Raw genomic sequence first — 15,267 nt, 5'->3', positions numbered from 1 at the left:
TAACCTTGTTATTTTGTCTTTGCCTCTCAGCAGGAAGTCATCCTGAAAACTGGATGTTCTGGACCTTCTCTCCCTGGAAGGATCATCTGAGCTTCAAACTGAGCTGAGGATTCAAACTGGTGGTTTGGATCTACTTTCCTCCAAGAGATCATTTGAGCTTCACACTGAGCAAGGGATTCATCTCCACAACAACCCGTTCAAGTACCGCAGGAAATCTAAGTGGCAGTCAGTTTCTCCGTTCACCTACAAACAACCGCATTCTGGGTAAACCCTGTCCGCCCTCCACCGAATAAGACAAACACTGGAACACCCCACACCGACTGGAGTTAAGAGTCAACCACTTATCTGGAAATGTGAGTCTACAATCTTTTTCTCCTCTTCAAGTTCGAGAATGAAGTTTCCCACTGAGCCTGAACTAACCGTAGTGTCTTCCCCTTGAGTGTTCAGAGCATTCTTCACAATCCCCTCAATAAAACAGTTTAAACTTTCCCCTGGTTTCTCTCTGTATTTGTTTTTACTGCTATTTGGGTCAGACCTTAGTTAAATCATGACAGTCCTACATATCCTTTACAGCCAAAGACTATGTATTAATAGTTAAGATTTAAAAAATAATTTATACACTGATTGTTACTATATTATTATTTTTTATTATTTACTCCTATAGTTTAATTTTCAGTCTGTATCCTGTGAGTCTGGTTGTCTCTGGGTTGGCTGGTACAGCTATTTCAGAGTCTCCCTGAATTACAAAACACAAAAAGATATGTTGAATTTCATTAAAGCATAGCATATTCTTTCCTGTACACTTCGTGGTAAACTTGGGAAATATATTTTATTGCATGTTGCATATCCCAGTAAATTTGTTTCACCTTTAAATCTGCAGCTCTCCCTATTTCTCTCTATGCTCTGTTTAAAAAAAATTATCAACCTCTTTACTAATATAATGATGCCAGAAACAAAATTTCAAGATATGTAAAATCTCTGCATTCTGATTCTGTCTGTTCAATCAGAAAACAACAGATGTGTGTTCATTTTAACATGTAACTGTTATTCATGCTCTTCTGAGAAGCCCAGCTTTTTTAACCTACTAAATAAGAACACTGTTTTCTCAAGCTTCTTGTATTATATTACTAACTTGTATAAACTTACAATCTGCTGCCATTTTTAACTGAAAAAGCTCCGTATGTCTATCGAACTGATTTTTTGGTGGCATCTCTATTTTATAACCAACCCGTCTCCAGACTTTTACTTAAAGATCGAAGTAGCTGCTGGTTAATATTCACTGAGTGCTGCTGTGTGTCTCTCCTTCAACCACATAGCTACTCTCTAAAATTTGAAATGCGACACAAATCAGGTGTCTCAAAGCGACAGATCTGACAATGTTAGACTGAGATGTGGGAACACAGATAGCTGCAACCAACCTCTGTTACCTTTGGCTAAAGTAAATCAGCGGAAAGGGGGACAATGTGGAAATGATTGGTGGGGACATGTCCACACCAGGCCAAAGTTTAACTCAGGGGTCACCAACCTGGTGAATCACAACACCAGGAAAGGACAAACCTAGCCCCCCAGCTACAGATCCAGGCAAAGCTTTTCTGAGCTTTGGAGATGTCTCAGCTTTTGAAAATGGAGATCAACAGAGCTTAGAGGCCGGGCAAACTTAGAGAAAGTTTTCAGCTAAACAATATGGATTTTTGATTCTTTCTGAACATGTAATCAGTGTTGCCAACTTTGGCGCTTTTGCCGGCATATTTAGGGTCTTTTCAGACCCCTGTAGCGCCTTTATTTTTAAAAAGCGACAAGCGCCAAATCTAACAACTTTTTTCTGTGTTAAAACAGACTTTGGTGACATAAACGCACCGAACTCTGTCCTCCTGAGCGAGTGGATCTTAAACCCCTCAGATTCCACATCCTATATCACCACTCACGTACGTCATGCGGAGCACTAGCATAGTCATGTTAATCATGGAGAGCTGTTCCACATCCACGGCTACTCCTCTGAATAATGTCATAATATATATGATGAGATTATATGTGTTTGGAAGGGATTTAGATTGTAATATCTCCCTGTTTTAGATTAGTGTTAGATTGATAGAGGATGAGAGGAAGAAGATTAGAAGACTGATGGAAAGAAGATTGAATGAAAGCGAAGGAAAATAGGAAGACTAATAGAAAGAACAGTTGAAGAGAAGAAAAATCTACTTAAAAGAGTAAAACAGAGCAGGCAGAAGTCAGCTAGAAAGAAAAGAAGATGGAGACGGAAGAAGACAGAGGAGACTGAAGGACCAGGTGGTACTAATAAACACTACTGAATGATTCATTTTATTTATCTTAGAAAGAGCAGAGGAACATTCCTGGATTTTACACTTGATTTTTGTTGTTTAAATATTAATAAACATGTAAAAATGGATGAAACTTAGAGTCAGACAACTTTTATTGTCATGAACGCATCACTGTCCCCGTTTTCTATTTTTAGTTTGATATGTATTTATGCTTATCTACGAGCTGGAGATGTCCCCAGATTTAATTTCAGAAATCTGGTCACCTTATATTAGCTCCATTGTCTAAAAACCAAACCTACCTATGAAGCTAAAGGGTTCCTACTCCTAATCATTCCAGCAGAAATAATAAGAGAAGGTTAAGAAAAGACAAAAAACTTGCTTCTTACTGGCTGCCAGTAAGAAGGCCATCACGAGGAAATGGATGAAACTAGACCCACCCACTATTGATGAATGGATTGAAATTGTTTATCAGATTTATGTGATGGAAAGGATCTGTTTTTCCCTCCGATTAGAAAAAGAAAAGTTTTATAAGATTTGGTCCAAATGGACTGAGTACGTGAAACCAATTAGATCCGACTTCATTTGATTGTTATTCTGAAATATGTCTTGCCCTCTAATGTCTTTGTGGTTTTTATTACTTGAGGTGGTGCAATCCCCATTACTGTTTAATTCTGTCCTTTTTTTGTTATCTTTACAACTAAGTTAGTGATATTCTGTTAAAAATACCAAAAAGGCAACATGGACAAAATCACTTGGACTTTCTGCCTATATCTTTAGTTATAATCTTGAATGCATGAAGCTGTGATTACTGACGTAATGGAAATCTGTCTTTCTAAATAAAAAATTATAAAAAAAAGAGAAGGTTAAGAATCATTTGTCTAAATATTTATTAATATCTGATTAAGGCAAATCATTCAATAAAATATTATTAATCATTCAATAAAATATATTAAAAGTCATTATTAAATTATTATTTTTCAAATTAAGGCCTTAATTGGCATTACAATTCATTAAATGTGATTATTTTGGCATTTAAAATTATTATTATAATAAAAAAAAGTTTAACAATTTATAAATAATAACAATTTCGTCAGATATATTATTATTATAAAAGTGGTTGGAAAACCAGGAATATGGGACATTGCTGCAGCCTGTCGATGGTAAAGATGACGAAGGATTTTGCTTTGTTTCTTATTTACCTGCTCAAATTAAAGGGAAATACATTTGATTTAAGAATTTTTTACTTATTTCTAAATCGTTTTTGCAGTGAAAAGAGCATTAAAAAGCATTAAATTAGAGTTACTCATTCCTGTATAAACCTCAGCATCATTTCATTGATTATGGGTTATTTTAGCCAGTTTCATTTCTTCTTTGTTGGTAGCTAATTAGTCAGGGAAAGAGCTTTTAACTGAAATGTGTTTTGAATGTTTTTTGTTAATTGATTTTAAATAGAGTTTGTTTTAAATTGAGCTTGAATTTGGCCTCCTCATATTCTTACAGCGTTCTGCTGCTCTCAGACACCGGAGACGGACCATCTCTGGACGAATCCTGAGAGATTCTAATGGCTTCCTCCATCGCTGCGAGCAACCCGTCACCGCCTTCGCCGCGAAGAGCAGGGCCAAAACACTCGGGTCGGCGAATAAGGAGCCTCACCACAACGTTGGCGTTCTCTTCCACGCTCTCCCCTGCTCACATAAAGAGGGAGGAGTTAGGCAGGGAAATACCAAGAGTAATGTTGCCTGAGAATTAAAAGATTTTTGCTTTTTACCGTTGCAGAAGACTGCAAAACGCAGAAAATCCAGATAGCGCTCCCCCTCCACGGGGTTCCAGCCGATATCTGGGTATCCTTTGTGCAGCAGCATCACGCAGCTCTGCAGCCCACAGCCGGCCAGGTACTGCACCACCTGGGAGTCAGGTAGATGGTTCAGTTCTACAGAAGCTGCAGTAAAGTAGCATCAACTGCAGAAGATAAAACCTATTATTTTACAAAGGTTCATCAGGCAGGTGTTTGGTTCAGCTGCTCATTCACTAACAATAAATAACAGTCTAGTAAATTTACATTATTACATACTTTTAACTGAAATATTGTGTCTCTCACTCTTTAGAAGATAATTATAAATTAAAAAAAAGTATTGGCCCTAAATATGCACAATACAAATGATATGATAGCAGAAACATTTGTACCAAAGCTGCAATAATGTAGTGTCTATTTCTACACTGTTAGCTGTTCTATGCTTTGCTTCTACTGTTTTCTGCTGTGATTGGCAATTTAATTCATTTCAGTTTATTTCTATAGCTCCAATTCACATCATGTCATCTTAGGTCATTTTATAGAAACAATTCAACCAAATAATCCAGTCAGATTGACTGAGAGTTTTCTAAGGAAAACCAGCTGATTGCATCAGCAACATGGTCATTATTACAGGACATTTTGGTAAAGGGATCACTCTCTGCTGCTCCAGTGATAAAAGATTGTGTCGCTTGTGCATCTTCGCTGGGTGGGATTCTGCCAGAGGCATTCCTCTTCATTGTGCACTCACTGTGCAACAAAAAGCTGTTGGTGGGGAAAATCAGACATTTCTCTACATTTTCTGTTGTTTCACAGAGACCTGCAGCCTCAGCTAAGAACTCCCCAAATACACATAGTTTATAAGAGGCAAAAACTGGAAGGCTGTTTTCTTCCAGTTCCTCTCTATTGGTGCTTTCTGTTTTTCTTCTGAGTGTTTCATCCTCAGATCCGCTGCAGTCAGCCTCACACCTTGTTCTCGTTTACAGCTCCTTTTAAATGCTCTGCTGATTTTTGACTGATCTAGTGTCCTCCTTATGCCCAGGCCTGAGCTCTACAGGTTCCCTCTTATTCTGTATGACCTCAGCTGGCCTTCTGGGTTTTCATTTGAGCTCTGATGTCACTAGGAGAGTAAAGTCTGTGATGTCACCAGCCTAACTGGTACTTGTTGGGACGCTACCGCCGTCACCTGAGCTCTATGGAGGACTGACTCTGCCATATATAAAAATAAATACTGTACAGAAATAAATAAATGCTCAATAAATAAATAAGCATACAATTAATTGCCACCAAAAATATAAAAAACAAATAAATGTAAGTAGAAATTAAATTATACAGTGAGACATAAATGTGTATAACTCTTTTAATTAGCTTCTTTATTTATTTGCCTTTGTAATGTTTACCTTATTTATTTTTTCGTCCTTTATAATCTTCAACTTTATTGTTTAATTACTTATATTTTTAAGTATTTATTTATGTGCATGTTATAATATTTTTTTATGTTTTATTCTTCCTTTGTATTTTTTTACCCTAGTTTCTTCGCCGCTATTTATTTCTGCCTGCCCTTTTTACATTTCTCTATGCATTTCTGCCTCTTTATGCAAATGAGGAGGGGGGCTGTCCTAGAGAGTCAACTTCTGCTCATTGGTTGGCGGCTCATCTTCTTAACTCACACAGCTTAGAGTACTAAGTTAAATGTTCTCTTTTCTGTTGCTGTTGTTCAATAAAAGTGTGTTTTAAGATTATTTGAGGCGAGAACATTATACTTTTAAGCATCACCATATGGCCCATTCACAGATTTAATGCGTAATTCAAAAAAAAAAAAATTCCTAAGTTGAGAAGAATGCTGCAATCAGCGGAGTTCCGAGGATAACTGCAGCCAGGTCTAACCGCAGCTCGTCTCCAGCAGCCCTCTCTCAGCATAGCCCCGTGTGAAGGACTGCTGGCTATGATGGCAATTTTTTTGTTTTATTTGGCAAAATGTTCATTTGATTAGTGTTTATCTGACTGTGTTAACTATTATTCCCCCACTTCATGAAAAAAGTCAGAATTAATTATTATCTAGAGACTGCTAATAACAGGAGGAGAAAGGCAGCTTCAGACGAGACGAGCATGTGGTGACGTCACAGGTATGCATCTGTTCTAAATTGACCCAGATTTATGCTGCGAGCTCCCGTTCTCACCAACTCCACACTTTCCTGTGTTCTTCTCAAGAACATACTTGGCAAGGACACAAGTCCCTACTGGCGTTCTAATGACTTCAGACTTTCCTCTCCTAATGTAGATTCGACCGACGCAGTAAAATGTTAACCAACCAATGAGCAGAAGTTGACTCTCTAGGACAGCCCCCCTCCTCATTTGCATAAAGAGGCAGAAATGCATACAGAAATGTAAAAAGTGGGGGCAGAAATAAATAGCGGCAAAGAAATAACTAGGGTAAAAAAATACAAAGGAAGAATAAAACAGACAAAAATATTATAACATGCACATAAATAAATACTTAAAAATATAAGTAATAAAACGTTGAAGATTATAAAGGACAAAAAATAAATAAGGTATATATTACAAAGGCAAATAAATAAAGAAGCTAATTAAAATAGTTATATACATTTATCTCTCACTGTATAATTTAACTTCTACTTACATGTATTTGTTTATTGTATTTTTGGTGGCAATTAATTGTATGGTTATTTATTTATTTCTGTATTTATTTTTTATATATGGCAGAGTCAGTCCTCCATAGAGCTCTTCTCTGCAGGTTCAAGAGGCGAGAAATAAGGACAGATTCTTCAGTCTGATTTTTAAACGGCTCACAGCTCTTTGTTGAATTTCTTGACTTCCCTAGATTCTGTCTCCTTGGAGACAACTTTGTTCAATTATTGTTTTGTAAATGGAATATAAAAAAAGTTTGTAAATTGAAGTTAGAAATGAAATGCCATCAAGAAAACAAAAAATTGTAAACCCTTTTGAGCAAAAACATTTTTTATACAACTTTTTGTTTTCTTAGATTTATTTTTTCCAGATTTATCTTTCAAGTTATTATTTCTCAGATTTTCTAGATATTTTTTTACTATTCTATTATCATAATTTGTTTTTCACAAGAAAAGAATGCTGTCTTTATAATTCCATTTCGCAACAATGCAATTCATAAAACTAAATCTGAAAACAGAAATACATGAAAAATACATTTAAAAAAATAATGAAATTGTAATAAGTATTTCTAGATGCAAATTTTATGTGTTTCATTTTACGAGTGTTTCCATTAAATTGACTTCTAGTTTCCATTAAAAAATAGTGGGGTGTTTTTTTTTGTTTGCAACAATGGAACTAAATCCCCTCTGTATTTTTTGGCCACTGACCTGCTCTGTCCTGCAGACCATCATCTAACTTTTGACCATAAACCTTTTAAATGCTGCTAGTTTCTGTCTCAGCATTCAGAGTTTCTGTATTTGTTCAAAGTAAACCCGGGTTTAGTTGGACGGGCTGATGATAACAGTGTTAGCTCTATGTGTGTGTGTGTGTTTGACACGTTCACCTTTTCCAGCTCCGGTTCTCTGAGAGCCAGAGCCAGCTCATTGTTATCCATCACCGATGCTGCAGCCACATCCAGAGGAGTGGATCCACGCATGGATGGAGATGCTTGGAGAGGAGAAGAAGGTAAGAAGTGAAACAAGAGACGGAGAACAGAAAAGCAGAGGAGAGCTTTTGTTTCTGTGCTTCTCCTAAACATGTGGGGAAGCTCATCAGTCACTGCTGACCCCCATGACCCCTGATCTGCACTCATCTCCTCTAACAGCGAGTTACCTGGCTATGCAGTGGATTTTACTTTGATTTACAGTTAGCATGTTGCCCTTAAACCGTTTCATACCCACTTTTAGGTCTGTTTGGACCCAACGTTTCAGGTGCAGTCTGCAGTTGTGTATATGTTAAAAATGCACTATGTACCTTTGGAGACTATGCGTATGGCTTCACTCTGTAAAGCAGTAGCTACAAGCTTAACTCCTCCCAGCCATTAAGTGGTGCACTCCTGCTTGTACGATTTCTTGCCGCTTTTTTTGGCCCATTTTCCACACATGCGAGAATTTTTCGATTAGGCCGACTTCCAGCCTGATGGTGCGTGGTGTAGTGTACAGGGGGTAACGAGGGGCGATCAGCCTCTAACGACCACCTTCCCATCAGGAATCTTAAGGTCGGGAGAAAATCAAACATGTTTGAAATTCAGTCGGCCGTCGTAAGGTGGTCGCGGGTAAATCGCTCAGTGGGCAAACAAGGATTCTTCTTCTTCTTCCTCTCAGATGAAAACCCAGAAGCAATGAGTGAAATGAAGTTCTTTCTGTAAAACTGACAGACCGTAGTAGCCACGTTTGCTCAGCCATGTCTTTGTCCAAATACGTCGTCTCTCTTTCTTTTTAGGGCTTTCAGCACAAAATTGCACAAATTGCCAAAGCAGCGCGTTTTACTCTAGTGAGCTTCATATTCCTCTTTGACTCGTTTGGCCTCCGGATAGACGAGTCCGAGTAGCGCCATCTCACTGCGAAGCTGAGTCCCATCTGGACTTTGATTGATAAAAATCATACAGTTTATGCCCGGCTTAAAGCTAATGCTGCGTTCACAAGAAAGCATCAAAAACGCTTAAAAGCATAAATCTGGACGTTGGATCAAACTGTGGTCCAGCTGCTTCGACGCTTCAATTCTCTAGTTGTTTATCTGCTGTGTTCTGTAGCTTCCAGCTAGAGAGCAGCATGGCTTTATTGACTTTATGAGCTGGAAAAAGTTTTAACAAGTTTTTATACGATGGCCAGAAAGTGCAAACTTCAAAGCTTACGTGGAAGTAATAACGGGAGCGTTCATAATGACCCGAGATGGACACCAACTGAGTTACATTTTGTGGCATATGCTAACGCAAATTAACGCAGTTTTTTCAGGTTTTTTTTCCCCGTGTGGTTGATTATTAAATGGCACAGAATAGATAGAAGAACCAGAGAAATATAAGTGTCTCAGATTTTGTATTGTTAATTTTCACTTCCAGGCTACCATAATATTTTTAAGCGAGAAAGTCCACCCCCAAACATCCTCTGTTCATCAGTTCATCAGGATTATAATCCCACTATAATCTGCAGTTCTTTTTGGGAGCGCCAGACCTCCAGCATACCGCCGGGAGGCAGTGCTGGAAATCCCCACTGAAAGCTCTCTGCTGCAGGCAGCCTGTGGGGGATTTCCTGCTGTTGTTCGTAGCAGCTGGAAGTGAATTATAGAGGGAAAAAAGTAATCAACTATTTGCTCCGGTTGAATAAACAGAGATCGATGGATTTCACTCAGTCAGTTCTTTATTTTTCTATCTTTGCAAAGAGAGAAAAGTTCATCATACAGCCCTTTGTAATCAGCCCTGTTCTGATCTGGGCAGCATTCGTTCCCCCTTATTTTAAATAATGGAAAGTAGTCAGAGTCTAAATAAATTACAGACACTTTGGTTAAACAGTAACATGTTACGAATAAACCTTGAGAAAGAATCTGATTTGTTATGGGAAGAAGGTATGTCTTGTCTAAAACCATCCCTCACTCAGGGGAATTGTGTGGCCTTCAAGGTGAAACAGGCTGAGTGAAAACTTTTATAGTCAGTAAATAGGATACATTAATATTTGAAATAAGAGAAACTAAATTTTCTGACCACATAAATAGAAAGAGTTTAAGGGTTGTGGTACAGTCAGTGGCGGCTGGTGAAAACTATTTTTGGTGGGGCTGATATAGCCTAGTGTATGTCTCCAACTAATCTGGAATAAGAATTCAAATAAACAATTGGACAATACATACAATTTAACAGTAATGATTTAATTTACTATATAATAACAGTAACAGTGATGATTTGGGTCACTGTGACGGGGTTCTTTGGCCTCCAAGAATCCAGTCTCAGTCGGGTTACCGGTGTTGGTGATTTATTGTGCTCGAAAACTCAAAACAGGGTGCAAAAGAAACTAAACATGTACAAGATCCTCTGGGCCTCAGCCTCCCTCCAGTTACCAGCAATGTAACAAAGAAATAGAAAACAAAAATTGCCGCTTTTCTTCCCACAGCCCTCATTAAATAGTTTAAGCCCCTCACCTCAGGCTCTCTTATTTCTGATTTCTTCTCATTAATCAGTTTTGTCCATATATTACCTCCACAAACAATTGATGTACAAAAACAAATAATTTTTACAACTTAATTGTTTTACACAGATTCATTGACTTATTCAATTACACCAAACTGGGTTTGAACCCAGCAAAGACGCAGCCAGACTGAAGATGACAAGTCCCCATAGCATAAACACGTACACACCCACACACACACACACACACACACACACACACACACACACACACACACACACACACACACACACGGCTAACCCCACTGAAATATTAAGTGTGCACCCTCAATACGCAGCAGGTAACCAGGAACAGCTTGTGTGTTTTAAGTTCATGGAGCTACTGGTCTCAGCGCGAGTGTATTGGTCCTCACAAAAACAGTATAACAGGAATGTGTGTGTGGCGCGCAAAGTTAGAGAGGTTGTTTTAAGCGACGAGGTGGATTCGTCACAGTCACAATAACCATGACATGAAATTTTCCTACCCTACAACAGGGATGTTCTTCTGGCAAACGGGTAGATAAACAAGGATCTCACCGAATTTGGTGGAAGCTGCATCTCGGTCGTTACATTCGCCATCTTCCCTCTAACTGTCTGCACCTGCGCTTGGGTTCAGAAGCCTGTTAAAGTGCAGTATTTTCAGCGCCCCAAGACCATAAAGTTCCGAGACGCTGATTGGCCATTAAATTCACCTAGCAATAGTACATGATTGACAGATTCTCTGCAAATGTGGGGCTGTCTGATCAGCGCCCCCAGAACAGAGACGGTAGGAGTCTGTCTGTGGAAATCCACAAATTAATGACAGTAGATAGGGAAATGTAGTTTATATTATTTGTTTTGCTTATACGTACACAGTCTAGAGAGTAAAACTGACATTTATGAGTTAATTTCTAAAAATATATTTTACGTTTCTCTCTTCTTATCAGGGAGGGCGGTGCCCCAGCGCCCCCTATGGGCCGGCCGCCACTGGGTACAGTAACAGCCATTCAAAATTGGTGGACTTCAGCTGGCCTCCTACAATTCCTTTTTAAACATCAATCTTTGTACTAAAATATTCTTTCTGTCACCATCTCCTGCTCAGACCCTGTAATGCAGTGAAAGGGTGGAGTCAGAGTAAAAATTATGCAGGAGGGTATTGCTTGGAGTTGCAGGAAAGTCCGGCTGGTGTTTGACTGGGAATGACCATTTTGAATAGCTGCTACTGTAAAAACTCCAAGTACCAGAATATACAATCTAATATTTTTCATCAGCAGGTTTTAACATTTCTAGTTAATTTGGGGATTTATAAACTGTTTCTCCGTAGTTCATAGAAAAATATTTTAGTGCAGCAATAATGATCAGAGTTGATCTCTGTTCCTTCTACATAACAATCCATTCTTTCTGTTTTTTCTTAAACTTTGGAGTTTAGCTCCTTGATATTTATTTATTTTTCATCTGCAGAATGTCTGCAGCAGTGATGGCAGCTTGCAAGTAGAGTCTGTCTCCCCCAAAAAACTACTGGATCAGATTTTCTGATTGGTTGATGCTCCGGCGTCCAGCGGCTAAAGTTCTATTCAATGAACTCCAGCATCGAACCCGCCAGACGCCGGAACACTCAGATGCACTGCTGGGCTCCTTGACGCCGTCCTCCATAGTGTTTTCATATAAATTCGACGCCTTGACGCAGAAAACACACCTGATGTGAACGCAGCTTAAACGCTATAATTAGTAAACAGAACGTAACGCAGAGAGAAGCCATTTCTCAGCTTCATCACAAGTTACCAGGATCTTGGTTCCAAGTCACAGGACTCGGACCTGCCATACCTATTGGAGCAGAAACCTTTGTTGTCGACGTTGGAATCATAACCAGAAGTAAATCTTTAACCTTTATAGTGCACTCAGTGACATACTCTGAAAATCCAGATTTCAAGTCTTTTGGAATCCAGGATAAGACCTTTTTACCTTTGCAACATTCAAAATATATGGATATTTTGATGGTAAAATGAATGTCAATGTAATAACAAGAAACGCCAACTTGCCGGAATGTGTTCAGAAAAATAACAAAAGTTGTTTTAAAAAGAAATTCATGAAAAACAAATTTTTTTGGTCCAACATAACCTTAGAGGCATTAATGCTGATCCTGGAACTTACAGTTTGTAGTTTCTAAAACTAAATATAATTGTTGACCTTATTAACCTTTTAACTTTTCAGTTAGCTTTTTACTTTTTTCTTCACTTGTTAACTCCAATTAAGTTGGAGTCTGTGAGTTTGTGTTCTGTGTTTGTCTCCCTTCCTCCACCAGGAGGCGCCTGGTTCTGGTCCGCCTCCTCACACACCTGCTGATGGTTACCTCATTAACGGAGGGTTCTTAAGCTCCTGACTGCCACTACCTCGATGCCAGAGTGTTTGCCAGTTTTGGGTACTCTAGCCATGCTGAGTTTTGCTGAGTCAAACTGAGTTCTTGTCAACCTGAGTTTTAACATTGTTTGTCTTTTGCCTCTCAGCAGGAAGTCATCCTGCAAACTGGATTTTCTTGGACCTTCTCTCACTAGAAGGATCAACTGAGCTTCAAACTGAGCTAGGGTTCAAACAGGAGGTTTGGATCCATTTTTCCCAAGAGATCGTTTGAGCTTCACACTGAGAAAGGGATTCATCTCCATTACGACCCGTTCGAGTACCGCAGGAAATCTGAGTGGCAGTCAGCTTCTCCGTTCACCTACAAACAACCGCATTCTGGGTAAACTCTGTTCCGCCCTCCACCGAATCAGACAAACACTGGAACCACAGCACACAGACTGGAGTCAAAGATTCAATAACTTCTCTGGAAACGTGAGTCAGCAACCAAATCACAAATCTATTTTCCTACTGAGCCTGAACTAATCACTGTGCCTTCCCCTCACTTTTCAGTTCCGGTTGAGCAGTGTTTAGAGCAACACTTCTCTCTGCATTATCTCTTCAATAAAACCTGTTAAACCTTTTCCCCTGGTCTCCCTGTTTGGTCTTTGCATTTGGGTCTGAACCTTAGTAAAATCATGACACTCATCTAATTGGTCAAATAAGGTGTACAGCAATGTAGCAGGATCTTTGCTGAATGGCTGGATCATCAACATTTGTAAACAATATATATATATATATTATTTTTTTTTTTTTATTCTGAACCACTCTTGTGTTGAAAAACTGTCGGCTTTAAAGGGCGCCCTCTACCGCCCCCTCCTGTTAAAACTAGGGTGGTTTGTACATTAAACCTGACGGAGGCAAAACTCTCATCTTATCAATAAATTGGTCTAATTTTGTCCTCCCTGTATTTATTGAAGCAGCAGCTTCAGACATGTGCTGCTCTTCCACTCACCGAGGCCCACGCTGCTGTTCTCCAGCAGGTAGCTCAGATGGTCAAACATGGCCTTCTGGTTCTGCCGACTGATGCGGCAGAAGTAGCACAGAAACCGGCAGCAGTTGGCCACCATTTTAGGAAAGGTGATTTCCTGTCAACATGTAGAAAAACACTTTATTTAGACTTTTATTGGAGGATGTGAACATCCATCCATTTGCAGCCGGGTTACCTTGGAGTCTCCGCCACTGAGAACATTGACCATGACCTCCATGACGGTCTCATGCATCCCCAAAGCTCTCATCAGGTTCGGATGCTGGTAGAACACCTTGTTGTTCATGATGTCACTGCAGAGAGAGAATTACCTGCAGCTGGGAACCTTCAGCTAATCCAAAACACTGCAGCAAACATCAAAAACAGACCAACTTTGCTGATTTGTCAAATTTTCTATCAACATTCAGGTTTTCACATTTTTAAAGTTTCCATTTAGACAGCAAGTTCTATGCTTGCAACAATAATGGAGCAACATTCCCTCCGTAGCTACATGAACCCTCCAATAGAAAATGCTCTGCTGGATATGCAGGTCAGAGGAAACATCCCTCAGCAATCAGATGTTCTCAGACATCAACAGTCTTTATGAAATGAATCGTTCTGTAAACACTGACTGCTTTCAGGAGGTTACAACATAGAACCAGGCACTCTAGACATTTTCTATATCTGCTTTCACTACTGCTGTTATAGAAAATCACTAACACTATAATAATAATATAGTAATATTCAGAGATGGGAAGTAACGAAGTACAAATACCTCGTTACTGTACTCAAGTAGATTTTTCTGATATTTTTACTTTACTTTACTACTTATTTTTATGGCGACTTTTTACTTCTACTCCTTACATTTTTACACAAATATCTGTACTTTCTACTCCTTACATTTTAAAAAATTGGCTCGTTACTTTAGTTTTGAATTATTTCAATGGAGTTACCGTTATTATTTTTCACGTCACTGTGAAAACGGAGCCGTTTTTCCCCTCTGTTCCCAAAGTGTAGCCGCTGTCTATCACGCACAGCGTCACATCCTTCACTACATTTCCCAGCATGCACCACAAACCGGCCATCATGGCGGCGGCAGTTCCAAACAATTCACCAGGTAATTTACACTAGTTCCGAAATTACAACGTCACCTTTCATTCAACACTTTACTTACTCACCAGCGTAGCAAACTCTGAAGGTACCCACTGCGACAGTTTTAATATACATTCCGTAGTCGGTAATAAAACTTCCCAGTCAAATTACACATTCTCTTCCCTTAGTCCGTCAGCATACTGGTCCGTGTGGAAACACGTACCGCATCGGAGCCAGTCTCTTATCCATTGTCCCAGGGCATTGAAAAAGACTATTAGGGGGCAGGGGTGTTAAGTGGGATTTCAATGAATGTAATAATTGTTTGCATGGTAATAAGTAGGTGAAATGGTAATATTAGCATGGTTAAATTATTTCATTAATATGTATGTTTTTGTATGAATGATGCTATTGTCTGTATTTATTTTTCTACAATGTTTTTTTTTTAAATTAACTTTATTTAAACAAGGTGGGTAGAAACAAGTTAGGCAATAAGAACATTAGAATTCTAATTCTATAGAAGGCATAGTAGAGGCAGATTTCAGAATGAAAATACAAAGTAACTTTGATGAGGAAAATAAAAAATGCGTGAGTAATGCTAATAATACAATAAAATAACATAAAGACAAGGGGATTCATATGTTAGGAT

General features: G+C 38.8%; 1 protein-coding gene across 1 annotated transcript in view; it reads right to left on the bottom strand.

Moving 5' to 3' along the window:
- Positions 1 to 15,267, bottom strand: part of ryr2a (ryanodine receptor 2a (cardiac)) — a 263,016-nt gene that overhangs the window by 100,760 nt on the left and 146,989 nt on the right. Inside the window, exons 45-49 of the mRNA XM_038303941.1 lie at positions 13,729 to 13,843; positions 13,518 to 13,650; positions 7,601 to 7,704; positions 4,048 to 4,183; positions 3,778 to 3,964 (exon numbers count right to left, since the gene is read on the bottom strand). Coding sequence (XP_038159869.1) covers positions 3,778 to 3,964; positions 4,048 to 4,183; positions 7,601 to 7,704; positions 13,518 to 13,650; positions 13,729 to 13,843 — 675 coding nt within the window. The remainder of the gene's footprint in view (positions 1 to 3,777; positions 3,965 to 4,047; positions 4,184 to 7,600; positions 7,705 to 13,517; positions 13,651 to 13,728; positions 13,844 to 15,267) is intronic.

This window comes from Cyprinodon tularosa, unplaced genomic scaffold, assembly GCF_016077235.1.
Source record: "Cyprinodon tularosa strain WSP-4 unplaced genomic scaffold, ASM1607723v1 ctg521, whole genome shotgun sequence".
NCBI lineage: Eukaryota > Metazoa > Chordata > Actinopteri > Cyprinodontiformes > Cyprinodontidae > Cyprinodon > Cyprinodon tularosa.
This window is presented reverse-complemented; position numbering and strand designations above follow the sequence as displayed.